The following is a 27788-nucleotide window of genomic DNA, read 5'->3' as shown; positions in this document are numbered from 1 at the left end:
AGAAGGTGTACATTGTTCTGGAGGGAGCTGAGAAGGTGCACATCCATCTGGGAGGGAGCTGATAAGGTGCACATCCATTGTCTGGGAGGGAGCTGATCAGGTGTACATTGTTCTGGAGGGAGCTGAGAAGGTGCACATCCATTGTCTGGGAGGGAGCTGAGAAGGTGCACATTGTTCTGGAGGGAGCTGAGAAGGTGCACATCCATTGTCTGGGAGGGAGCTGATAAGGTGTACATTGTTCTGGAGGGAGCTGAGAAGGTGCACATCCATCGTCTGGGAGGGAGCTGAGAAGGTGTACATTGTTCTGGAGGGAGCTGAGAAGGTGCACATCCATCGTCTGGGAGGGAGCTGATGAGGTGTACATTGCTCTGGAGGGAGCTGAGAAGGTGCACATCCACTGTTCTGGACAGAGTTGAGAATATGCACATCCACTGTTCTGGACAGAGTTGAGAATATGCACATCCACTGTTCTGGAGAGAGTTAAGAATATGGACATCCACTGTTCTGGAGAGAGTTGAGAATATGCACTTCCACTGACCAGGAGGGAGTTGATAATAAGCACTCCCAATGTCCTAGAGAGAGTTAAGAAGGTGCACATCTATTGTCTTGGAGGGAGCTGAGAAGGTGCACATTGTTCTGGAGGGAGCTGAGAAGGTGCACATCCATTGTCTGGGAGGGAGCTGAGAAGGTGCACATCCATTGTCTGGGAGGGAGCTGAGAAGGTGCACATCCATCGTCTGGGAGGGAGCTGAGAAGGTGTACATTGTTCTGGAGGGAGCTGAGAAGGTGCACATCCATTGTCTGGGAGGGAGCTGATAAGGTGCACATCCATTGTCTGGGAGGGAGCTGATAAGGTGCACATGCATTGTCTGGGAGAAAGCTGAGAAGGTGCACATCCATCGTCTGGGAGGGAGCTGATAAGGTGTACATTGTTCTGGAGGGAGCTGAGAAGGTGCACATCCATCGTCTGGGAGGGAGCTGAGAAGGTGTACATTGTTCTGGAGGGAGCTGAGAAGGTGCACATCCATCGTCTGGGAGGGAGCTGAGAAGGTGTACATTGTTCTGGAGGGAGCTGAGAAGGTGTACATTGTTCTGGAGGGAGCTGAGAAGGTGCACATCCATTGTCTGGGAGGGAGCTGATAAGGTGTACATTGTTCTGGAGGGAGCTGAGAAGGTGCACATCCATTGTCTGGGAGGGAGCTGAGAAGGTGTACATTGTTCTGGAGGGAGCTGAGAAGGTGCACATCCATTGTCTGGGAGGGAGCTGATAAGGTGCACATTGTTCTGGAGGGAGCTGAGAAGGTGCACATCCATCTGGGAGGGAGCTGATAAGGTGCACATCCATTGTCTGGGAGGGAGCTGATAAGGTGCACATGCATTGTCTGGGAGAAAGCTGAGAAGGTGCACATCCATCTGAGAGGGAGCTGATAAGGTGCACATCCATTGTCTGGGAGGGAGCTGATAAGGTGCACATGCATTGTCTGGGAGAAAGCTGAGAAGGTGCACATCCATCGTCTGGGAGGGAGCTGATAAGGTGTACATTGTTCTGGAGGGAGCTGAGAAGGTGCACATCCATCGTCTGGGAGGGAGCTGAGAAGGTGTACATTGTTCTGGAGGGAGCTGAGAAGGTGCACATCCATCGTCTGGGAGGGAGCTGAGAAGGTGTACATTGTTCTGGAAGGAGCTGAGAAGGTGTACATTGTTCTGGAGGGAGCTGAGAAGGTGTACATTGTTCTGGAGGGAGCTGAGAAGGTGCACATCCATTGTCTGGGAGGGAGCTGATAAGGTGCACATTGTTCTGGAGGGAGCTGAGAAGGTGCACATCTATTGTCTTGGAGGGAGCTGAGAAGGTGCACATTGTTCTGGAGGGAGCTGAGAAGGTGCACATCCATTGTCTGGGAGGGAGCTGAGAAGGTGCACATCCATTGTCTGGGAGGGAGCTGAGAAGGTGCACATCCATCGTCTGGGAGGGAGCTGAGAAGGTGCACATCCATCGTCTGGGAGGGAGCTGATAAGGTGCACATCCATCGTCTGGGAGGGAGCTGAGAAGGTGCACATCCACTGTTCTGGACAGAGTTGAGAATATGCACATCCACTGTTCTGGACAGAGTTGAGAATATGCACATCCACTGTTCTGGAGAGAGTTGAGAATATGGACATCCACTGTTCTGGAGAGAGTTGATAATAAGCACTCCCAATGTCCTAGAGAGAGTTAAGAAGGTGCACATCTATTGTCTGGGAGGGAGCTGAGAAGGTGCACATCCATTGTCTGGGAGGAAGCTGAGAAGGTGCACATCCATTGTCTGTGAGGGAGCTGATAAGGTGTACATTGTTCTGGAGGGAGCTGAGAAGGTGCACATCCATTGTCTGGGAGGGAGCTGAGAAGGTGCACATCCATTGTCTGGGAGGGAGCTGAGAAGGTGCACATCCATCTGGGAGGGAGCTGAGAAGGTGTACATTGTTCTGGAGGGAGCTGAGAAGGTGTACATCTAATGTCTTGGAGGGAGCTGAGAAGGTGCACATCCATCGTCTGGGAGGGAGCTGATAAGGTGTACATTGTTCTGGAGGGAGCTGAGAAGGTGCACATCCATTGTCTGGGAGGGAGCTGATAAGGTGTACATTGTTCTGGAGGGAGCCGAGAAGGTGCACATCCATTGTCTGTGAGGGAGCTGATAAGGTGTACATTGTTCTGGAGGGAGCTGAGAAGGTGCACATCTATTGTCTGGGAGGGAGCTGAGAAGGTGCACATTGTTCTGGAGGGAGCTGAGAAGGTGCACATCCATTGTCTGGGAGGGAGCTGAGAAGGTGCACATCCATTGTCTGGGAGGGAGCTGAGAAGGTGCACATCCATCTGGGAGGGAGCTGAGAAGGTGCACATCCATTGTCTGGGAGGGAGCTGAGAAGGTGTACATTGTTCTGGAGGGAGCTGAGAAGGTGCACATCCATCGTCTGGGAGGGAGCTGAGAAGGTGCACATCCATCGTCTGGGAGGGAGCTGAGAAGGTGTACATTGTTCTGGAGGGAGCTGAGAAGGTGCACATCCATCTGGGAGGGAGCTGATAAGGTGCACATCCATTGTCTGGGAGGGAGCTGATCAGGTGTACATTGTTCTGGAGGGAGCTGAGAAGGTGCACATCCATTGTCTGGGAGGGAGCTGAGAAGGTGCACATTGTTCTGGAGGGAGCTGAGAAGGTGCACATCCATTGTCTGGGAGGGAGCTGATAAGGTGCACATCCATCGTCTGGGAGGGAGCTGAGAAGGTGTACATTGTTCTGGAGGGAGCTGAGAAGGTGCACATCCATCGTCTGGGAGGGAGCTGATGAGGTGTACATTGCTCTGGAGGGAGCTGAGAAGGTGCACATCCACTGTTCTGGACAGAGTTGAGAATATGCACATCCACTGTTCTGGACAGAGTTGAGAATATGCACATCCACTGTTCTGGAGAGAGTTAAGAATATGGACATCCACTGTTCTGGAGAGAGTTGAGAATATGCACTTCCACTGACCAGGAGGGAGTTGATAATAAGCACTCCCAATGTCCTAGAGAGAGTTAAGAAGGTGCACATCTATTGTCTTGGAGGGAGCTGAGAAGGTGCACATTGTTCTGGAGGGAGCTGAGAAGGTGCACATCCATTGTCTGGGAGGGAGCTGAGAAGGTGCACATCCATTGTCTGGGAGGGAGCTGAGAAGGTGCACATCCATCGTCTGGGAGGGAGCTGAGAAGGTGTACATTGTTCTGGAGGGAGCTGAGAAGGTGCACATCCATTGTCTGGGAGGGAGCTGATAAGGTGCACATCCATTGTCTGGGAGGGAGCTGATAAGGTGCACATGCATTGTCTGGGAGAAAGCTGAGAAGGTGCACATCCATCGTCTGGGAGGGAGCTGATAAGGTGTACATTGTTCTGGAGGGAGCTGAGAAGGTGCACATCCATCGTCTGGGAGGGAGCTGAGAAGGTGTACATTGTTCTGGAGGGAGCTGAGAAGGTGCACATCCATCGTCTGGGAGGGAGCTGAGAAGGTGTACATTGTTCTGGAGGGAGCTGAGAAGGTGTACATTGTTCTGGAGGGAGCTGAGAAGGTGCACATCCATTGTCTGGGAGGGAGCTGATAAGGTGTACATTGTTCTGGAGGGAGCTGAGAAGGTGCACATCCATTGTCTGGGAGGGAGCTGAGAAGGTGTACATTGTTCTGGAGGGAGCTGAGAAGGTGCACATCCATTGTCTGGGAGGGAGCTGATAAGGTGCACATTGTTCTGGAGGGAGCTGAGAAGGTGCACATCCATCTGGGAGGGAGCTGATAAGGTGCACATCCATTGTCTGGGAGGGAGCTGATAAGGTGCACATGCATTGTCTGGGAGAAAGCTGAGAAGGTGCACATCCATCTGAGAGGGAGCTGATAAGGTGCACATCCATTGTGTGGGAGGGAGCTGATAAGGTGCACATGCATTGTCTGGGAGAAAGCTGAGAAGGTGCACATCCATCGTCTGGGAGGGAGCTGATAAGGTGTACATTGTTCTGGAGGGAGCTGAGAAGGTGCACATCCATCGTCTGGGAGGGAGCTGAGAAGGTGTACATTGTTCTGGAGGGAGCTGAGAAGGTGCACATCCATCGTCTGGGAGGGAGCTGAGAAGGTGTACATTGTTCTGGAAGGAGCTGAGAAGGTGTACATTGTTCTGGAGGGAGCTGAGAAGGTGTACATTGTTCTGGAGGGAGCTGAGAAGGTGCACATCCATTGTCTGGGAGGGAGCTGATAAGGTGCACATTGTTCTGGAGGGAGCTGAGAAGGTGCACATCTATTGTCTTGGAGGGAGCTGAGAAGGTGCACATTGTTCTGGAGGGAGCTGAGAAGGTGCACATCCATTGTCTGGGAGGGAGCTGAGAAGGTGCACATCCATTGTCTGGGAGGGAGCTGAGAAGGTGCACATCCATCGTCTGGGAGGGAGCTGAGAAGGTGCACATCCATCGTCTGGGAGGGAGCTGATAAGGTGCACATCCATCGTCTGGGAGGGAGCTGAGAAGGTGCACATCCACTGTTCTGGACAGAGTTGAGAATATGCACATCCACTGTTCTGGACAGAGTTGAGAATATGCACATCCACTGTTCTGGAGAGAGTTGAGAATATGGACATCCACTGTTCTGGAGAGAGTTGATAATAAGCACTCCCAATGTCCTAGAGAGAGTTAAGAAGGTGCACATCTATTGTCTGGGAGGGAGCTGAGAAGGTGCACATCCATTGTCTGGGAGGAAGCTGAGAAGGTGCACATCCATTGTCTGTGAGGGAGCTGATAAGGTGTACATTGTTCTGGAGGGAGCTGAGAAGGTGCACATCCATTGTCTGGGAGGGAGCTGAGAAGGTGCACATCCATTGTCTGGGAGGGAGCTGAGAAGGTGCACATCCATCTGGGAGGGAGCTGAGAAGGTGTACATTGTTCTGGAGGGAGCTGAGAAGGTGTACATCTAATGTCTTGGAGGGAGCTGAGAAGGTGCACATCCATCGTCTGGGAGGGAGCTGATAAGGTGTACATTGTTCTGGAGGGAGCTGAGAAGGTGCACATCCATTGTCTGGGAGGGAGCTGATAAGGTGTACATTGTTCTGGAGGGAGCCGAGAAGGTGCACATCCATTGTCTGTGAGGGAGCTGATAAGGTGTACATTGTTCTGGAGGGAGCTGAGAAGGTGCACATCTATTGTCTGGGAGGGAGCTGAGAAGGTGCACATTGTTCTGGAGGGAGCTGAGAAGGTGCACATCCATTGTCTGGGAGGGAGCTGAGAAGGTGCACATCCATTGTCTGGGAGGGAGCTGAGAAGGTGCACATCCATCTGGGAGGGAGCTGAGAAGGTGCACATCCATTGTCTGGGAGGGAGCTGAGAAGGTGTACATTGTTCTGGAGGGAGCTGAGAAGGTGCACATCCATCGTCTGGGAGGGAGCTGAGAAGGTGCACATCCATCGTCTGGGAGGGAGCTGAGAAGGTGCACATTGTTCTGGAGGGAGCTGAGAAGGTGTACATTGTTCTGGAGGGAGCTGAGAAGGTGAACATCCATCGTCTGGGAGGGAGCTGATAAGGTGTACATTGTTCTGGAGGGAGCTGAGAAGGTGCACATCCATTGTCTGGGAGGGAGCTGATAAGGTGCACATTGTTCTGGAGGGAGCTGAGAAGGTGCACATCTATTGTCTTGGAGGGAGCTGAGAAGGTGTACATTGTTCTGGAGGGAGCTGAGAAGGTGCACATCCATCGTCTGGGAGGGAGCTGAGAAGGTGTACATTGTTCTGGAGGGAGCTGAGAAGGTGCACATCCATTGTCTGGGAGGGAGCTGAGAAGGTGCACATCCATCTGGGAGGGAGCTGAGAAGGTGCACATGCATTGTCTGGGAGAAAGCTGAGAAGGTGCACATCCATTGTCTGGGTGGGAGCTGATAAGGTGTACATTGTTCTGGAGGGAGCTGAGAAGGTGCACATCCATCGTCTGGGAGGGAGCTGAGAAGGTGTACATTGTTCTGGAGGGAGCTGAGAAGGTGTACATCTAATGTCTTGGAGGGAGCTGAGAAGGTGCACATCCATCGTCTGGGAGGGAGCTGATAAGGTGTACATTGTTCTGGAGGGAGCTGAGAAGGTGCACATCCATTGTCTGGGAGGGAGCTGATAAGGTGTACATTGTTCTGGAGGGAGCTGAGAAGGTGCACATCCATTGTCTGGGAGGGAGCTGATAAGGTGTACATTGTTCTGGAGGGAGCTGATGAGGTGCACATCCATCGTCTGGGAGGGAGCTGAGAAGGTGTACATTGTTCTGGAGGGAGCTGAGAAGGTGTACATTGTTCTGGAGGGAGCTGAGAAGGTGTACATTGTTCTGGAGGGAGCTGAGAAGGTGTACATTGTTCTGGAGGGAGCTGAGAAGGTGTACATTGTTCTGGAGGGAGCTGAGAAGGTGTACATTGTTCTGGAGGGAGCTGAGAAGGTGCACATTGTTCTGGAGGGAGCTGAGAAGGTGTACATTGTTCTGGAGGGAGCTGAGAAGGTGTACATTGTTCTGGAGGGAGCTGAGAAGGTGTACATTGTTCTGGAGGGAGCTGAGAAGGTGTACATTGTTCTGGAGGGAGCTGAGAAGGTGTACATTGTTCTGGAGGGAGCTGATAAGGTGTACATTGTTCTGGAGGGAGTTGATAAGGTGTACATTGTTCTGGAGGGAGTTGATAAGGTGTACATTGTCTTGGAGGGAGCTGAGAAGGTGCACATTGTCTTGGAGGGAGCTGAGAATGGACTGTGTTGGTACCAACCCTGTATGCCATATAACAACAGGGAATGAGTGGGAGAAATAACATGTTACATCCAGGCTGGCCATAGGGGGCCCACTATAAACATGGTCTGACATGCCCCATGTGGATTGCGCAGACATTTCATGACTGTACAGATTTACCCTTGACCTGTAATCTTCATCTTTCATGATGCCCATAATCTGCCCAGTTGTGATGGGCTTTTTTCCTCTTGCTGGGCTGCACTGGACAAGCTGGAGCTCCTGGTCACCATGACATGTAATACAGATGAGCGCCCACTTTACTGCTGAGAACATGATGGAATGCGCTCACATTTCCCTCTCTCTGCAGATTTCTTCTCAATGATCTAATGTTCCTCCAGCCCCTCTCACAGAATCAATGCACTCCTCCTCCCGACATCCTTGCTATTGGTCCAGCGTCAGAGCGATTATACGTGTGTATTGTCCCCATGCACCGTGAGTGCTGTACATATGTCACCTGCATCCACGTCCATTGCTGGGAGTCTGCGGACACCCCTGGAGGTCACTGGCACCCCTGCCCCTACAGTCTGTGTATCACCCTAGGTCACCAACTTCTGACCTCTCCAGGGTATAGACCTGGGCTTTAGGCTTGCCTGCATTGTACCCTCCTGGTGTCCATGCGCACCACCCAGAGCTTCTACTCTTGCTGTGGACCTTTCTCGCTACGTCTCATATGATTTCAGTCGTCACAGCTCCCAATACATGCAGTGGGTGATGCCATTGATCTGAAATGTAAGAGGTTAAATGCTGACAGCCGAGGACGGCACAGAGAGCAACGTATGAAGCCCAAATCCTGCACACCATCCATAACATCACCACCCAGGCAAGGAGCACCCCTTACATCCCCCCTCTATAATAACCCATACACCCCCCCTATAATAACCATACATCCCCCCCTCTATAATAACCCATACACCCCCCCCTCTAATAACCTGTCAGTAACAGGGGGAGGGGCTGTGACAGTCTCTGTCAGTAACAGGAGGCGGGACTGTGACAACCTCTGTCAGTAACAGGAGGCGGGACTGTGACAACCTCTGTCAGTAACAGGGGGCGGGACTGTGACAACCTCTGTCAGTAACAGGGGGCGGGGCTGTGACAGCCTCTGTCAGTAACAGGGGGCGTGGCTGTGACAACCTCTGTCAGTAACAGGGGGCGGGGCTGTGACAACCTCTGTCAGTAACAGGGGGTGGGGCTGTGACAACCTCTATCAGAAGCAGGGGGCGGGGCTGTGACAACCTCTATCAGAAACAGGGGGCGGGGCTGTGACAACCTCTCAGACATGATATACAGTCAGGTTGTCAGTAGTAATAGATGAATAGATGTTACTGTAGTATAAGGTCATTATATCAGTGATGTCCTCAGCAGGGGGCGGGGCTGTGACAACCTGTGGTATAAGGTGTGTGGATCTCTGTCTGTATGGCAGGTACATAGGTGACACCAGGGATGCCCTCACTGTGGGATTTTGGGGGAGTTCCCCTTTACTTGCTATCTCAGCGCAGTGTTGCTGCCCCCTGTGTCTGTCCTGTGTATTGCATGGTTGATGTGGTTTCCTCTCTTTTCTTTCAGTGCTCCCGGGAGGTTGGAGAATCCTGGACGTTTGGCTGGACAGAGTTCCACTCCTCAGACATTTAGACAAACCCCTGAAAGCACAAAAGAAGTTAAAAGCCATGTCTCCCCATCCCAGCCCTCCTCTGACGTCTCCAGGAGGACGCTGCAGGTTGAAAGTAAAGGACACCGCACTGGAAGATCACCTTTGGCATCTCCAGACAGAGGCACCACTCCAACCTCGCCCTACTCAGTGCCGCAGATCGCCCCTCTCCCGAGCAGCACGGTCTGCCCTATATGCAACACGACAGACCTCACCTCCTCTCCAAATCAGCCAAACTTTAACACGTGCACCCAGTGTCGCAGCGAAGTGTGCAACCAGTGCGGCTTCAACCCCAACCCTCATCTGACAGAGGTAGGACCACCCTATGAGAAGGTGGATAGAGTGGTCTTGGGGAGTGCGTGGTGTCACAGTGGACGGGGTCATATTCCTATAACCTTGTTTATATCTGGTCACGGTGCCTCTTCTATTAGTTAGTGAGTGTTGTATTAGATATTGGGGGTTGCAGCGATGGTCTTTACATCTCCCTGGTACCAGAGATAAGGTATGCTGATGACCTCTGTGACCCTCAGGAAATGTCAGGTTTGGGAACTCTACTCTTACAGGGGTCTCAGTGGTCTGACCGTGCTTCACAGCATTCCTCTCTGCGGGGGGGGGGGGGGGGGGGGGCGCGACCCTGACCCCTGCTAGTAATAGTACAGACAGGGGAGGGGGATGTGTTTCTGGATATCTCTGAGACTGGGGGTAGTGGTCAGATATTGGGAGATGCGAGAACAAGCTCAGGTGTTCTCTCCTCCTTGATTTGCTTTAATACGGAAACTTGGAATATCTGTAGCTTTACCTGCAGCTTCCTGTGACCTTCAATAAACTGCTCACTGGTGACAACTCCTATAGCCCAGGGCCTATCTGCGTCGGTCACGAGCCGATTTCGTGACAGGAGGTAAATGATAAGGAGTGGGTGGTAGGTGGATGGGGGATGATAAGGAGTGGGTGCTAGTTGTATGGGGATGATAAAGAGTGGGTGGTAGTTGTTTGGGGATAAGGAGCGGGTAGTAGTTGGATGGGGATGAGGGTATGATAAGGAGCGGGTGGTAGTTGGATGGGGATGATAAGGAGCGGGTGGTACTTGGATAGGGATGATAAAGGAGTGGTTGCTAGTTGGATGGGGGATGATAAGGAGTGGGTGCTAGTTGGATGGGGGATGATAAGGAGTGGGTGCTAGTTGTTTGGGTATAAGGAGCGGGCGGTAGTTGGATGGGGATAAGGAGTGGGTGGATGGGGGATGATAAGGAGTAGGTGCTATTTGGATGGGGATAATAAAGAGTGGGTGGTAGTTGTTTGGGGATAAGAATCGGGTGGTAGTTGGATGGAGATGATAAGGAGTGGGTGCTAGTTGGATGGGGATGATAAGGAGTGGGTGCTAGTTGGATGGGAGATGATGAGTGGGTGCTAGTTGGATGGGAGATGATGAGTGGGTGCTAGTTGGTTGGGAGATGATATTGAGTGGGTGATAGTTGTTTGGGAATAAGGAGTGGGTGGTAGGTGGATGGGGATAAGGAGTGGGTGGTAGGTGGATGGGGGATGATAAGGAGTGGGTGCTAGTTGGATAGGGGTAAGGAGCGGGTGGTAGTTGGATGGGGATGATAAGGATTGGGTGCTAGTATCACGGCGTGGTGTCGGAGGGGAACTCCACACCAAACACAAGAGTCAGAGACAAGGTATTAGGTCTGAAAACTAGGAAAAGGGGAAAGGTCACCACCAAATGAAATCCTAGTCCTAGCCCTGACTGCTATCAGAATGAACAGACCTCAATGGTAGGAATGTTCATTTACAGGAACCTAGTAGCCTAGATCGCCCTGTAAGGCCCTGGAGATAGTGGCAGGTCCACAGACGACCTGTTCCTTCCCAGCTGAAGGAACAGGAGTCTACCTCAGGCCTAATACCAAAAGACAGGGAAATAACAATAAAATACAAACAAGGAAAAGACACAACTCCGGGTAAATGGAAAAGCAGGAACTACGCCGAGATCCAGACACCAACACGTTCCAACCAGAATGGAGCTATCAACCGCATGGAGTGATGGGTGACGCCAGACTAAATAGGGAGTAGTAATGACCACACAGCTACATCTGAAACAAGAGGTGTGGTCATACCGGCAACAACACTGACACAAGTAAAACCAAAAGAGGCTGTCAGATCACTCGCGTGCATCCAGTCTCTCAGATCTTCTAACACCTGTCACGGGTGGCCTCCAGACACCCAGGACCAACTTTATCCGGATGAGCTCTGTGAAAGGCTTTCACCAGCCGACTAGCATTAACGTCGACTGCTGGGACCCACATCCTCTCCTTTGGTCCGTAACCCTTCCAGTGAATGAGATACTGGTGAGATCTACGGAGAATTCGGGAGTCAATTATCCTGGCGATTTGAAACTCCAAATTACCGTCCACCATGACAGGAGTGGGGGGCAAGGAGGACGGTTCAACATATCTCTTCAACAACGACTTATGGAACACATTATGAATTGTCAACGCCTGTGGAAGTTCAAGACGAAAAGCCACCGGATTATTAATGGCAGAGATCTTGTATGGCTCAATAAACCTTGGCCCCAACCTTCAACTTAATGTTTCTTGTGGACAGCCACACACGTCTCTTGTCAGCCATACGTTTATACTTGTTGCCCATCTTTTTCAGATTATTTAGAATTTTCTGCCAAATAGATGACAAATAAGAGGAAAATATTTCCTCTTCAGGTATACCAGAAGTCTCCGTACCAGAAAATGTGCCAAATTTGCGGGTGGAACCCATATGCCCCAAAAACAGCGACTTATCAGTGGACTCCTGTCTACGGTTATTTATGGCAAACTCGCCCATAGACAAGAATAAAGACCACTACTCCTGATTGTCCGAGACAAAACATCTCAAATTAGTCTCCAAATTCTGATTAGTGCGTTCAGTCTGTCCGTTCAACTGAGGATGAAAGGCCGAAGAGAAGGACAATTGTACCCCCAGGCGGGTACAGAACACCCTCCAGAGAGTCCCCCTATCAGACACCACATCAGAAGGAATGCCATGTAGCTTCACGATGTTATCGACAAACACCTGTGCAAGAGTTTTAGCATTAGGTAGACCTGGTAAGGCTATAAAAGTGCGCCATCTTACTAAATCGATCAACAACCACCAGAATCACAGTTTTCCCTGAAGAATTAGGTAAATCTGTGATAAAATCCATGGATAAATGAGTCCATGGTCTAGACAGGATGGGCTACGGATGTAAAGATCCGGAAGGCCGATATGTGTCACCTTACCACGTGCACAAATACTACAAGCTGACACATAGTTCTCAACACACTTGTGTAAACCTGGCCACCAGAATCTACGAGATATGAGATCGACAGTGGATCTGCTCCCAGGGTGTCCTGTGAGAACTGTACAGTGTGTAAGGGATCGCCTCTTCTCCGGGGGTCATTCTCACAGATACGACTTTAGGACACCAGGTTTCAGGTCCAAACAGTGCATTTATTTTACACTCCAACCAATATAGGTCATCATGAAGTCGCAGCTTCACCTAACACATGTGACATCCACATAAAATAACAAACACTTGCCCGGCTGGGCTCTAACTAACAGAGTTTCCTGACTCACCTAGGTCACAGTTCACACCCTGTGAACTCGTGCGGCTTTGTCAGCCAATGTCCCACAGCCTCCTGGCTGTACAGAGTCCAGTACGCCCACTGTCTCCAGTTCAGTATTTCTTGTGGGGGATTGGGGCTCAGTAGTCCCCCAACTCCAGGCTATCTCCCAGCCTCGTGGTCCCTCAGCCTTGCCCAGCTGAGACCACACAGACAGAGCCCTCCCAGGCCTCTGCTGCACACAGACTGTCCAGAGTGAGCCCCACCCAAGATCCAGTAGCAGGATTAAATAGGATCCCTGGACATGAGCATGCCTCAAATCCCGGACTGGAACCTGGGGAGACAACACCTCAATGTTCACATTGCCACATATCCCCCCCCTCTGTTCAAACCTGTGGGGGTGAACACATGTACCAACTGGATGCTCGTGACAGGGCATCCGCATTATACTGCCATCTTCCGCCTCAACGTTCCCCCTGGAAGAGATGGCCAGCATCACATGCTTCCCTTTATTTTGCCAGATCCAGGCCATCAGAGCTTGGTTTGTCATAAACACTGCCTTCCTACCTTGACTACAGTGTCTAAGGGCCTCCTCCGTCTCCTCTTCGCTGGAGAACTTAGCTTTCTGGCTTACTTCTTTTCTAGATTTCTTCTTAGGCCCACAACCTTTAACTTCCGCAACCTTTACAGCCGCGTTTTCCACGGGGAGCTCCCGCCTCCTCCTTTTGTTGGAGATCCGGCTGGTCAGTTTTATACCACCCTTTAGCCGCTCTGGTGTCACCTGGTGTTCACACTCACTTTGTTTCTCTCTTCTATCAACAGATAACACTTCTCTTTTTTCTTTACTCCCCACAGGGTTTAGCTCAGGTTTGGCTTCAGTTTCAGAGTCTTCTGCTTCTTCAGTAGCTTTGCCCACTTCGGCAGACTCTTCTTCAGCCTTATCTGGTCTGTAGAACATCTGAGAATTTTTCCCACTCCAACTCATCGGCCTTAGCTTCTTTAGCCTTTGAGTCTCCTTTGGAGTCTTCATTCCCTTTGTTGACCTTCTCATCTATCTCGGACACGGCATATACTTGCATTCTTAACCCCTCCTCCTCTTTCTCATCAAGGTTGGAGGTACTGGAGACACCAGGGTCCTCATCAGACTCTTCATCTTCTGGCATTCCCTCCAGAGGATCACCCAGGATATTGTTCTCCTTTCGGGCAGGCGCTAGGAGAGTCATCTCACAATAGTAGACAACATCTGTACACTGGCCGTCTGTCTCCTCATACTTTTTGCCCAGCAGACCGCTGGCTTTATGGAAGGCATTGACGGCAGAGGGGACATCTTTCATGACCCGGTCCTGGCTACTCACTGCCATGAGTCTCTTGACTTCTGCCTCCACATCAGCTTCATCAACTTGTTCAGAAGAAACTTCTTCCATCTTCTCTGCCTCGGCCGGCAGTGCAGTACCACCATCTTCAGGCCCATTCTTAACAGGCTCTGACTTCTTGGCATCTTTAAAAGGCTGCTCCTCTTCAGGTTTCTCATTTTCCTTTGATTGAGCAAACCTGTCATCTCGAGAAGCTCTTGCCTCTACCCCATCAAGCTTAGTCTTCTCCAACTCATAGACGTTCTTCCCGACGTCATCGTTTGAGCTCATGAGATCCTCCATCTCTGCTCTGGGTTGCTTATTCAGCCTCTCACATTCACCTCGCTCCTCAAGCGCGTTTTCAAGGGCTCTAACCAAGGAGAGGGCCTTGGTCTCCTTCTCCCGAGCATCAGCCTCAGCTCGGTCACGTTCTTCGGCATATCGGGCCGAGCCGTATTTCTCTATATGAGACATAATTTGTCTCTGGTGGTCCAGGTCCACCATCAGATCATCCAATTCTCGCTGAAGTTTGTTCTTGGTTTTGCGCACAAACGTAATGGAAGCGCCCCGCTCTTTGGCCTCCTGTTCCAGCTGCTCCCTGCTATGCTCTGCTGCAGCAGTAGATGTAGGAGTACCACCATTCTCTTTTGGACACCCTGTGGGGGTTCTACCCAGAGTCTCTTTAGGCACATTGTCCATGTCTACTGCAGTTTTCTGTGCTTCTTTGGAGCCTTTACTCTTCACCGGGATATCAGGCAGTAGATCCTTCAGCTCACTCATCTCTTTCTGATTGCAGCTGTACTGACACGTCCGGTCATCTACCACTGCCTGGGTATAGGTCTCAGTCACTAGGCTGACGTCTCCCCACTTAACTCTCGTCACGTCAGGTATAACTATTGTCTGGTCACTACTAGCAACTACTTTAATTTCGCCAGACCTTGACCAGGTAGCTTCTTTCTCTGAGTTGCTATCGGCCACGGCACATGCGTCACCTATATTACTTGCGTCATCATTATCAGTTCTGACCTCTAGGGGCACCGATGCGCTAATTCCCACATTAGACACTTCCCCAGCAACCATAGAACCCCTTGGGTACTGCATATACACCTCTGGTACGTGTGGTACACCCTCTGGGCTCACAACATTAACCAGCATTTTTGTATCACATATATTTTTACCAGGAAGGGGCACTTCTCTCCTGATCACATCCTGAAAGGGAAAAGGAATGTCATTATCATACACTTCACATAAACTCACATTTTCATTTTTCACTTTAACTACATCACTGTTTTCAATGGTCCTTTCCCTTACACATTCACTTAAAGGGACAGGTACAAGTTCTGCAGGAGTTTTTGCACTCTCTGCAGAAGTGTCTCCATTACTCAACAACTCCCAAAACAAGGGGAAATCACGGCCCAAAACTACATCATGCGCAAGCTTGTTTGCAACCCCAAACGTATAAGTCCCAGTTCCCACTGGAGTCTTACACTCAGTGAGAGCCACCAGATAGTCCTTACTATCCGCATGATTGTTCCGCACATAGTCCCCAGCTACCAAGCTGGCATGTACCAGGCTCATCTGGCACCTTGCGTCCAACAACGCCTGGACTGAACTGCCATTCACCACAATGTTGCACATTTTCGGCGCAGTCTCTAGTCCCAGTGTCTCAACACCTCCTGGCCCAGTATATAGCAACTGCCGCCGGCTCACACCACAGTTCATGGTCTGAGGTACCAGGGCCCCGGTCAGTCACATGCCCAACCTCCAGAGCCGTGCTCACTGTCACGTGGTCTGCTACACCAGCAATTACAGGAACGATCTTACCCATTGTCGCCTCGGGTTCGTCCCTCTCACGTGCGATACGTCCATCTCCACAGTAGACATCATCCTTTTCCAAGATGTTGGGAACCTCCCATCTTGGATTCCTGGTCATAGGACAACCAGGTGCACACCTTCCCACTTGGCGACATCTCCAGCAGCACTCTCTCTGTTGCCGGACGGCTGCCGGCTGTCGTGGTTGGTTGCTCTTAGCAACAGCATTACGGCATCTTCGCACATCCTCTCCAGGACTCTGTGCACCTTGGCAGAAAACACTTGAACTCTTGAGAGCCGCACTGCTCTCTATCTCACTCTCTTCCCGTCGGTTGCCCTTGGCAACGGCATACACCACCTCTGCATCCAACCGCATCCCGAGAACCTGCAGTTCTTGGCTCCTAGTCACGAGGTCACTGCCCAGTTCCTCCGCACAGCGGTTACCATGGGAAACGCCTTGGGTTAGGACATCTCTTTGTTTGTCCAACCCGCACGTGAGCTTTTCCTGCTCCTGTTGCCACATCATTTGCCTTTGGCTAGCCTTCAGATTGGCCCGCATAAGCTGCTTGGTGAAATCCTCCATCCACCCCATATCAACTGACAGTCCTTCCAAACAGGTCAGTCTCTCTCACTGGCTTCTGGCCCTTTAAATCCTGCACAGTGTGCACCACAGAAAAAAAAATGACCAGATTAACACCAGCAGTTTTCCAGCAGCCGCTGCTCCTGCACACCAGCAGGCTTCCAGCACTTTTACTTATCAGCAGGGACACCTGCCCGCATCCGACACCAATTGTAAGGGATCGCCTCTTATTCGGGGGTCATTCTCACAGATACGACTTTAGGACACCAGGTTTCAGGTCCAAACAGTGCATTTATTTTACACTCCAACCAATACAGGTCATCATGAAGTCGCAGCTTCACCTAACACATGTGACATCCACATAAAATAACAAACACTTGCCCGGCTAGGCTCTAACTAACACAGAGTTTCCTGACTCACCTAAGTCCTTGTTCACACCCTGTGAACTCGTGCGGCTTTGTCAGCCAATGTCCCACAGCCTCCTGGCTGTACAGAGCACAGTACGCCCACTGTCTCTAGTTCACTGCTTCTTGTGGGGGATTGGGGCTCAGTAGTCCCCCCAACTCCAGGCTATCTCCCAGCCTCGTGGTCCCTCAGCTGAGACCACACAGACAGAGCCCTCCCAGGCCTCGGCTGCACACAGACTCTCCAGAGTGAGCCACACCCAGGATCCAGTAGCAGGATTAAATAGGATCCCTGGACATGAGCATGCCTCAAATCCCGGACTGGAACCTGGGGAAACAACACCTCAATGTTCACATTGCCACAAGTGATGTTCCTTGTGCCGTAATTCAGAAGGAACAAACAACTTCCCTGGAGGGCAAGAATCTGGTGCATCTCCCTCGGCCTCCAACACCTCTGCCTTAAGGTCGGGGTATAGAGCGGATATAACTACCCCTTCGGACAATATCGGAGCAGGATCTTCTGAATCACCTTCCCCAGGGAAGCTACGTGACAAAGCATCAGCCTTGACGTTCTTAACCCTAGGGCGGTAGGTGACAATGAAATTAAATATGGTAAAAAACAATGACCATCTGGCCTGCCTTGGGTTTAGTTGCTTAGCCGACTCCAGGTAGGCCAGATTTTTGTGATCAGTAAGCACAGTAATAGGATGAATTGCTCCTTCCAACCGATGGCACCATTCCTCAAAAGCCTACTTAATGGCCAGCAATTCCCTATTACCCACGTCATAATTTCTTTCAGCGTCCGAGAGTTTCTTAGAGAAGAATGCACATGGGCGCCATTTACTGGGTGAAGGACCCTGCGACAAGACCGCTCCTACCCCTACCTCGGATGCGTCAACTTTCACAATGAACGACACATCCAGTTGCACCATTATAGGAGCTGAAGCAAAACACTCCTTCACCGCTGCAAAGTCTTGTAATGCCGCATCAGACCAGACTGAGACATCCGAACCTCTCCTAGTCATGTCCGTTAAAGGTTTAACCACAGTCGAGTATTTCAAAATGAATTTACGGTAGTAGTTGGTGAACTCCAAAAACCACATAAGTGCTTTCAAATTTTCGGGGACGATCCCAGTCCAGCACAGCGCGGACCTTCTCAGGATCCACCCGAAAACCTGAAAATGAGAGTAGTTAACCCAAGAATTGCACTTCCTGAACTGCAAATACACACTTTTCCATCTTAGCATATAACTTATTCTCTCTTAGGATCTGTAACACCTGTCTCACATGATACTGATGAGTCTCCATGTCGGGAAAATACATTTGTATATCATCCTAGAACACCACAACAAACCTCCCCACCAGATGATGAAAGAAGTCATTAACAAAGTGTTAAAAAACCGCAGGAGCATAGGTTAACCCAAAAGGCATGACCAGATTCTCAAAATGACCCTCAGGAGTATAAAATGCCATCTTCCATTCGTCCCCCTCCTTGATCCTTACCAGATTATATGCCCCCCTCAAATCCAACTTGGAGAACACCTTGGCACCGACAATCTGATTAAACAAATCTGGGATCAAGGGAAGGGGATACGGATCAAGGACAGTAATACGATTCAGTTTACGGAAGTCCAGACATGGCCTAAGAGTTCCGTCCTTTTTTTTAACAAAGAAAAACCCCACAGCTACTGGGAAATTAGACGGTCTGATATGTCCCTTAGCCAAACTCTTGGTGATATATTCTCGCATGGTCGCTCTTTCGGGTTCAGAAAGGTTATACAACCGAGATTTGGGCAACTAAGCTCTGGGAATAAGATTGATGGGACAATCATACTCCCTATGCGGAGGTAATTCCTGGCCTCCACTATCAGAAAATACATCAGAAAATTCTGATATAAATGAGGGTACAGCTTTAGTGGTTACAACAGAAAGCGATGTATTAAGACAGTTGTCCATGCAATAATCTCTCCAATCGAGAATCTGCCTCGCTTGCCAATCAATGGTAGGATTATGTTTACTTAACCATGGCAAGCCCAAAACCAACGGAGCAGGCAGACCCTCCAACACAAAACACGAGATGAATTCCTGATGAAAATCACCCACTCTCAAACGGATGTCCTGCACCACCTGCAACAAGAATTTCTGAGTAAGTGGAGCGGAGTCAATTGCAAACACCAAAATATTTTTCTCTAATGCACTTGTCAACCCATGCATACAGACGAACTGACCATCAACTAAGTTAACACCTGCCCCACTGTCAATAAATGCCTCAATTCTCACAGTCTTGGAGTCTAGCGCCACATCGGCAGACAGGAGAAATCGTGTACCGCCGGTAAATGACAAAAGTAAGTTCTCTGACTCCCCAACCACACCACCAAGAGTAAGATGAGGATTAAATGTTTTTCTTTTGTTTTCACCATGACGCTGAACGTGAGGACATACATTAACAAAATGTCCCCATTTTCCACAGAAAAAGCAGACTCCCTTCTTATGACTAAAACTCTTGTCAGCAGGTCCAGGAGTAGCTCTCCTCAACTGTATGGGTTCGTCACCAGACAAAAACCAGACAAGTGTCAGAGGAAGCCGCCACCTCATATGATAGTACATCCTGAGAGTGAGAGACCCTAGATCTCTCTCTGACGTCTATCAATTCGTACAGCAAGTGACATAGCCGCCTCCAATGACTCAGGATTTTGATGAAAGGCCAATGGCTTTCAGCCTCTCGGATAATCCCTGCCAGAATTGTCTACTGATTGCTGATCATTCCACTCAGTATCCGTAGACCATCTCCTAAATTCAGAGCAATAGATCTCAGCAGACCGCTTCCCCTGCCGTAAGCCACGCAACTTGGCCAGGGAAATCCGATCCAGGTCATTGTAGATCAGACCCAGAGCTCTGAAAACTCATCTACCGACCGGAGGGACTGCGATCCGGTCAGCAAAGAAAAAGCCAAAGCCTGGGCGTCTCCTTTAAGCAATGACATGATTATACCCACTCTTTGACTCTCATCACCAGAAGAGTGAGGGCGTAACTTAAAATATAATTTGCACGACTCCTTAAACAAAATGAAATTGTCACTGCCCCTGGAAAATCTGTCTGGGAGAGCAACCTTAGGTTCAGGCCAGGAACCAGCCGCCTGAGGTCTCTGGATCTGCTTTTGCAGAGGTCAGCTACCTCCAAGGACAACCCCTGTAGTTGTCCGACCAGTGCAGAGATCGGATCCATCGCCGCACTGACACAAACAAAATGGCCTTTTTGGCGGTTGATAATGTCACGGCGTGGTGTGGAAGGCGAACTCCATACAAACACAAGAGGGAGAGACAATGTATCAGGTCTGAAAGCTAGAAAAAGGGGAAAGGTCACCACCTAATGAAATCCTAACCCGAGCCCTGACTGCTATCAGAATGAACAGACCTCAATGGTAGGAGTGTTCATTCGCAGGAACCTAGTAGCCTGGGTGATCCCTGGAGATAGTGGCAGGTCCACAGACGACCTGCTCCTTCCCAGCTGAGAGTACAGGAGTCTACCTCAGGCCTAACACCAAAAGACAGGGAAATAACAACTAAATACAAACAAGGAAAAGACACTTATCTCCGGGTAAATGGAAAAGCAGGAACTCCGCCGAGATCCAGACACCAACACCTTCCACAACCAGAATGGAGCTATCAACCGCATAGTGTGATGGGTGACGCCAGACTAAATAGGGAGTAGTAATGACCACACAGCTTAATGAGCACACAGCTACACCTGAAACAAGAGGTGTGCTCATATTGGCATCAACACTGACACAAGTAAAACCAAAAGAGGCTGTCAGATCACTCACATGCAGCCAGTCTCTCAGATCGTCTAACACTTGTCACGGGTGAGACCGTGACAGCTAGTTGGATGGGGATGATAAGGAGTGAGTGCTAGTTGGATGGGGGATGATAAGGAGTGGGTGCTAGTCGGATGGGGATGTTATGGAGTGGGTGGTAGTTGGATGGGGATGATAAGGAGTGGGGGCTAGTTGGATGGGGATAAGGAGTGGGTGGTAGTTGGATGGGGATGATAAGGAGTGAGTGCTAGTTGGATGGGGATGATAAGGAGTGGGTGGTAGTTGGATGGGGGATGATAAGGAGTGGGTGGTATTTGGTTGGGGATGAAAAGGAGTGGGTTGTACGTGGATATGGGGTGATAAGGAATGGGTGGTAGTTGGATGGGGGATGATAAGGAGTGGGTTGTACGTGGATATGGGGTGATAAGGAATGGGTGGTAGTTGGATGGGGGATGATAAGGAGTGGGTGGTAGTTGGATGGGGGATGATGAGTGGGTTGTAGTTGGATAGGGGTGATAAGGAGTGTGTGGTAGTTGGATGGGGGATGATAAGGAGTGGGTGGTAGTTGGATGGGGGATGATGAGTGGGTTGTAGTTGGATAGGGGTGATAAGGAGTGTGTGGTAGTTGTATGGGGATGATAAGGAGTGGGTGGTAGTTGGATGGGGATGATAATGAGTGGGTGGTATTTGGTTGGGGATGAAAAGGAGTGGGTTGTACGTGGATGGGGGGTGATAAGGAGTGGGTGGTAGTTTGATGGGGGATAATAAGGAGTGGGTGGTAGTTGGATGGGGGTGATAAGGAGTGGGTGTTAGTGGTTTGGAGATTATAAGAAGTGGGTGGTAGTTGGATGGGGGGGTGATAAGGAGTTGCTGGTAACGGGAAATGATAATGATTGGGTGGTATTTGGTTGGGGATGAAAAAGAGTGGGTTGTATGTGGATATGAGATGATAAGGAGTGGGTAGTAGTTGGATGGGGATGATAAAGAGTGGGTGGTATTTTGGTGAGAATGATAAGGGGTGAGTGGTAGTTGGATTGGGGGGTGATAAGGAGTGGGTAGTAGTTGGTTGGGGATTATAAGGAGTGGGTGGTAGTGGGATGGGGGGTGATAAGTATTGGGTGGTAGTTGGATGGGGATGATAAGGAGTGGGTGGTAGTTGGATGTGGATGATAAGGAGTGGGTGGTAGTTGGATGTGGATGATAAGGAGTGGGTGGTAGTTGGATAGGGATGATAAGGAGTGGGTGGTAGTTGGATAGGGATGATAAGGAGTGGGTTGTAGTTGGATGGGGATGATAAGGAGTGGGTGGTAGTTGGATAGGGATGATAAGGAGTGGGTGGTAGTTGGATGTGGATGATAAGGAGTGGGTGGTAGTTGGATGGGGATGATAAGGAGTGGGTGGTAGTTGGATAGGGATGATAAGGAGTGGGTGGTAGTTGGATGGGGATGATAAGGAGTGGGTGGTAGTTGTATGGGGATGATAAGGAGTGGGTAGTAGTTGGATAGGGATGATAAGGAGTGGGTTGTAGTTGGATGGGGATGATAAGGAGTGGGTGGTAGTTGGATAGGGATGATAAGGAGTGGGTGGTAGTTGGATGTGGATGATAAGGAGTGGGTGGTAGTTGGATGGGGATGATAAGGAGTGGGTGGTAGTTGGATAGGGATGATAAGGAGTGGGTGGTAGTTGGATGGGGATGATAAGGAGTGGGTGGTAGTTGTATGGGGATGATAAGGAGTGGGTGTAATTAGATGTGGGATGATAAGGAGTGGGTAGTAGTTGGATGGGGGATGATGAGGAGTGGGTAGTAGTTGGATGGGGGATGATGAGGAGTGGGTAGTAGTTGGATGGGGGGCGATAAGGAGTGGGTGGTAGTTGGATGGAGGAGGATAATTAGTGGGTGGTAGGTGGGTGGGTAGTGACATGAAGTGGTGTGAGTTTATTCTCAGTTGGAGTCCATCTGGCTTTATCTTATCACATGATACTGGACCTATGCTGGTTTTACTGGACCTGTGATGTTTATACTGGACCTTTTTTGTTTTACTGGACCTGTGCTGGTTGTACTGGACCTGTGCTGGTTGTACTGGACCTGTGCTGGTTGTATTGGACATGTGCTGTTTTTTACTAGACCTGTGCTGGTTTTCCTTGAACTGTACTGGTTTTATTGGACCTTTGCTAGTTGTACTGGACTTGTGTTGGTTGTACTGGACCCGTGCTGGTTGTACTGGACCCGTGCTGGTTGTACCGGACCCGTGCTGGTTGTTCCGGACCCGTGCTGGTTGTTCTGGACCTGTGCTGGTTGTACTAGACCTGTGTTAGTTGTACTGGACCTGTGTTAGTTTTACTGGACCTGTGTTGGTTGTACTGGACCTGTGTTGGTTGTACTGGACCCGTGCTGGTTGTACTGGACCCGTGTTGGTTGTACTATACCCGTGCTGGTTGTACTGGACCTGTGCTGGTTGTACTGGACCCGTGCTGGTTGTACTGGACCCTTGCTGGTTGTACTGGACCCTTGCTGGTTGTACTGGACCCGTGCTGGTTGTACTGGACCCTTGCTGGTTGTACTGCACCTGTGTTGGTTGTTCTGGACCCGTGCTTGTTGTAATGGACCCGTGCTGGTTGTACTGGACCTGCGCTGGTTGTACTGGACCCGTGCTGGTTGTACTGCATTTGTGCTGGTCGTACTGGACTTGTGCTGGTTGTACTGGACCTGTGCTGGTTGTACTGGACCCGTGCTGGTTGTACTGGACCTGTGCTGGTTGTACTGGACCCGTGCTGGTTGTACTGGACCCCTGCTGGTTGTACTTAACCCTTGCTGGTTGTACTGGACCCTTGCTGGTTGTACTGCACCTGTGTTGGTTGTACTGGACCTGTGCTGGTTGTAATGGACCCGTGCTGGTTGTACTGGACCCGTGCTGGTTGTACTGCATTTGTGCTGGTCGTACTGGACTTGTGCTGGTTGTACTGGACCTGTGCTGGTTGTTCTGGACCCGTGCTGGTTGTTCTGGACCCATGCTGGTTGTTCTGGACTTATGCTGGTTGTGCTAGACCTGTGTTGGTTGTACTGGGCAGTGTCTTGACTGCTTGCTGAAGTCTTTGCTCATGATGATTGATGTCGCACTCCATGCGGATCAGAACCAAGATCCGGCCTGATTTTTTTAGTCCTTTGGTGTCTCTTGGAGCTGATGCTTTGCTGTGGTTTGGGTCTGACTCCAGACACGTCCTGATGGGAAGCTGCTGCAGGGGGCAGATGGGATAAGCGGACGGTTTGCGGGGAGGGGTTTTTGCTCCCTGTTCGTTGACCGCCATGTCATTTCTCAATTCCTGGCGAGGATCTGTGTGCGCTGCGCTGATTAACGTGTAACGTGTCAGTGTTCGCCAGTGGCACCATTTCCTTGGGTGGCAGTAATGAAAAGAGGTGCAGTTTTCACTTGGCCTCTCGAATCATGTCTATTCAGATGTTCGCGTGTCTCCGAGTCTCCCCAGCGATGGATCAACACGTCCTGGAGACCCTGCGTCCTTCCCGGAATGAGCAGTCAGCGGGTGTGGGTGGGGCAGCTGTTCAGGTGCTCTGATAGGGTGGCGCCGCTCCTGCATACTGTACACATGTGAGCGATGCAAAAATGTCTTCACTGATGCTGTACATGTCAGGTTGTCAGTCCCTCTATTTCTCACTGACTTCTGTCTGCTCACTTTCTCGTAGGTGAAGGAATGGCTGTGCCTCAATTGCCAGATGCAGAGGGCTCTTGGGATGGACATGACCACCGCCACCAGGTCGAAGAGCCAGCAGCAGCTCCACTCTCCCCTGTCTCCTTCACTGTCTCCAGCCAAGCAGACGAAACCTCCAACTCTGTCACAGTCTCTTCATCAGTTCCCGCTGTCACATTCTCCACCTCCAGCAGCGCCACATAAACAACAGCTGCCACCTGTTCATCAGCCTTCTTCATCCCTGCACCACCCGCAGCCCCCTTCGTCCCAGCACCATCCGCAGCCCCCTCCGTCCCAGCACCACCCGCAGCCCCCTCCGTCCCAGCACCATCCGCAGCCCCCTCTGTCCCAGCACCACCCGCAGCCCCCTCCGTCCCAGCACCATCCGCAGCCCCCTCCGTCCCAGCACCACCCGCAGCCCCCTCCGTCCCAGCACCACCCGCAGCCCCCTCTGTCCCAGCACCACCCGCAGCTCCCTGTGTCCCAGCACCACCCACATCCTCTTCCATCCCACCACCATCCACAGCCCCCTCTGTCCCAGCACCATCCACAGCCCCCTCCGTCCCAGCACCATCCACAGCCCCCTCCATCCCAGCACCATCCACAGCCCACTCCATCCCAGCACCACCCGCAGCCCCCTCCATCCCAGCACCACCCACAGCCCCCTCCATCCCAGCACCACCCACAGCCCCCTCCATCCCAGCACCACCCACAGCCCCTTCCATCCAAGCACCATCCACAGCCCCCTCCATCACAGCACCATCCACAGCCCCCTCCATCCCAGCACCATGCACAGCCCCCTCCATCCCAGCACCACCCACAACCCCCTCCATCCCAGCACCATCAGCAGCCCCCTCCATCCCAGCACCATCCACAGCCCCCTCCATCCCAGCACCACCCACAGCTCCTTTCTCAAACCCAACAGCAGCATCGTTCCCAACATCCTCAAGGTCTATCCCAAGATCAAAGCCCCCAGAAGGCCCAGTACCAGCCCCAAGCTCAAAGTAAATCCCAAGCCCAACAGAAGCCCCAAACCCAGTACCAGTTTCAGGTAAAGAGTGGTGTGGAGACATCCCTGGGGCAGGTTGAGGGCCTCACTGCATCACATCCACATGGAAAACCTCAAGCCACCCAACAGAGAGATCAAATCAGCCAAGGACAAGCAAAAGCTTCTGCTCCTCTGGAGGCTCAGAGGAACTCCCCTCAGCACTCTCCAGGAAAACTGACCATGGGCGAGCAGAGAAAGAGCCTGGGAGGGTCTCCAGCAAAAACTCCTGCCGCTGCTGTCTATGGAGCCCCAGAGCAGGCCCAGGAGGGGCTGACAGGAAAGCTCTTTGGTTTTGGAGCTTCACTCTTGAACCAGGCAAGCACATTGATATCAGTCCCTGAACCAACCCCACAAACTCAGCAGTCCCCGGGCAAAGTGCCTCCAAAAATAGTGTTTAGTGATGCAAGCAAGGACTTGGGCACAAAACCCCAGGGGTCAGCACCCACTGGCAGGGGTGAGGGCTCCCCTCTTCACAAACCCGGGAGGAGTGAACACATTAAGCCAAAGGATGTGCCGAAAGTCATGTGCCCATTGTGCAAAACTGAACTGACTGTGGGATCCAGCGACCCCCCCAACTACAACAGCTGCACCTCCTGCAAGAAGCAAGTGTGCAACCTCTGCGGCTTCAATCCGACACCCCACCTGGTGGAAGTAAGTGACCCCGTGTCTGATGTACTGTAATGTGTGCCTCACCTGATGCAGGTATTGTCACGGTCCCTCAGGTGACTGATGTCAGGAGATCAAGGAGACTGGCTGAGCGTAGAGGAATCTAGCAGCCTCTTTGATTTCTCTTGATTCAGTGTTGATAGGGTTAATGACCACTTCCCTTTTCTCAGCTGTTGCTCAGTGGTCATCACTTCTACCCTTTATAGTCTAACCCCAGCCTTCTGACTATGCGGTAGATAGCTTCATTTGGGTTTGGCTGAGCTGGTGTGAGGTCGTCTCTGGTGTTCCTGCTCTTCCATCTCTACAGAAGTAAAGTGTCGCGTTTGTTTGTGTTTGTTATATTCCCTGTTGTTTGTATCTGGGCCTGAGACAGAGACTTCCATTCGTCCATCTTGGGAGGAATGGGTTGTCTCTGGTCCTAACCTTATTCCAGGGCCTTATAAGGAAATAAGGGCCTAGGTATCCTGCATATGAATACTCCTACCTTCAGGGTCTATTCATATTGATAGGGCCCGGTTTGGGGTTGTTTAGGAGGTGACCTGTTCCCTCCCTAGTTTCCAGGCCCAGTTACTGTTCCCCTTCCCTCCTGTGTTCAGTGTGGAGTTTTCCCCCCACACTCATCGTGACAGGTATATTGTGTGAGGTGCTGGAGGGCAGCCGTGTCCAGCAGTCTGCACCCCCTCAGTAGTGGGTGTGGTTAATGAGCTGTGGGCATGGTTTATTATTAGTGGGTGTGGTTAATGAGCCATGGGTGTGGTTTATTAGAAGTAGCTGTGGTTAATGAGCCATGGGTTTTGTTTATTAGTAGTGGGTGTGGTTAATAAGCCGTGGGTGTGGTTTATTAGAAGTAGCTGTGGTTAATGAGATATAAGTGTGGTTTATTAGTAGTGGGTGTGGTTAATGAGCTGTGGGGGTGAATTGTACAGCGCCGCTTTCAGCAGAATACAGAGAGATCCACATGTTTGACTCCAAAACAAAAGCTGTAATGGACGGCTGTATATAGTGTGTGTACTGTATATAGTGTCTGTATAGAGTGTGTGTACTGTATATAGTGTGTGTAGTGTATATAGTGTGTGCACTGTGTATAGTGTGTACTGTATATAGTGTGTGTACTGTATATAGTGTCTGTATAGAGTGTGTGTACTGTATATAGTGTGTGTAGTGTATATAGTGTGTGCACTGTGTATAGTGTGTACTGTATATAGTGTGTGTACTGTATATAGTGTGTGTACTGTATATAGTGTGTACTGTATATAGTGTCTGTATATAGTGTGTACTGTATATAGTGTCTGTATAGAGTGTGTGTACTGTATATAGTGTGTGTACTGTATATAGTGTGTACTGTATATAGTGTCTGTATGTAGTGTGTGTACTGTATATAGTGTGTGTACTGTATATAGTGTGTACTGTATATAGTGTCTGTATATAGTGTGTACTGTATAGTGTCTGTATATAGTGTGTGTACTGTATATAGTGTGTGTACTGTATATAGTGTGTGTACTGTATATAGTGTCTGTATATAGTGTGTGCACTGTATATAGTGTATGTATATAGTGTGTGTACTGTATATAGTGTGTGTACTGTATATAGTGTGTGTAGTGTATATAGTGTGTGCACTGTGTATAGTGTGTACTGTATATAGTGTGTGTACTGTATATAGTGTCTGTATAGAGTGTGTGTACTGTATATAGTGTGTGTAGTGTATATAGTGTGTGTAGTGTATATAGTGTGTGCACTGTGTATAGTGTGTACTGTATATAGTGTGTGTACTGTATATAGTGTGTGTACTGTATATAGTGTGTGTAGTGTATATAGTGTGTGCACTGTGTATAGTGTGTACTGTATATAGTGTGTGTACTGTATATAGTGTGTACTGTATAT

General features: G+C 50.4%; 1 protein-coding gene across 1 annotated transcript in view; it reads left to right on the top strand.

Annotated features, from left to right (window-relative positions):
- The window catches only part of BSN (bassoon presynaptic cytomatrix protein), a 196166-nt gene that overhangs the window by 17419 nt on the left and 150959 nt on the right, over nt 1-27788 (top strand). Inside the window, exons 2-4 of the mRNA XM_040408639.1 lie at nt 8855-9248; nt 24189-24637; nt 25163-25892. Of these exons, the coding sequence (XP_040264573.1) occupies nt 8855-9248; nt 24189-24637; nt 25163-25892 (1573 nt within the window). The remainder of the gene's footprint in view (nt 1-8854; nt 9249-24188; nt 24638-25162; nt 25893-27788) is intronic.

The sequence above is a fragment of the Bufo bufo genome, chromosome 9, assembly GCF_905171765.1.
Source record: "Bufo bufo chromosome 9, aBufBuf1.1, whole genome shotgun sequence".
NCBI classification, from domain to species: domain Eukaryota; kingdom Metazoa; phylum Chordata; class Amphibia; order Anura; family Bufonidae; genus Bufo; species Bufo bufo.
This window is presented reverse-complemented; position numbering and strand designations above follow the sequence as displayed.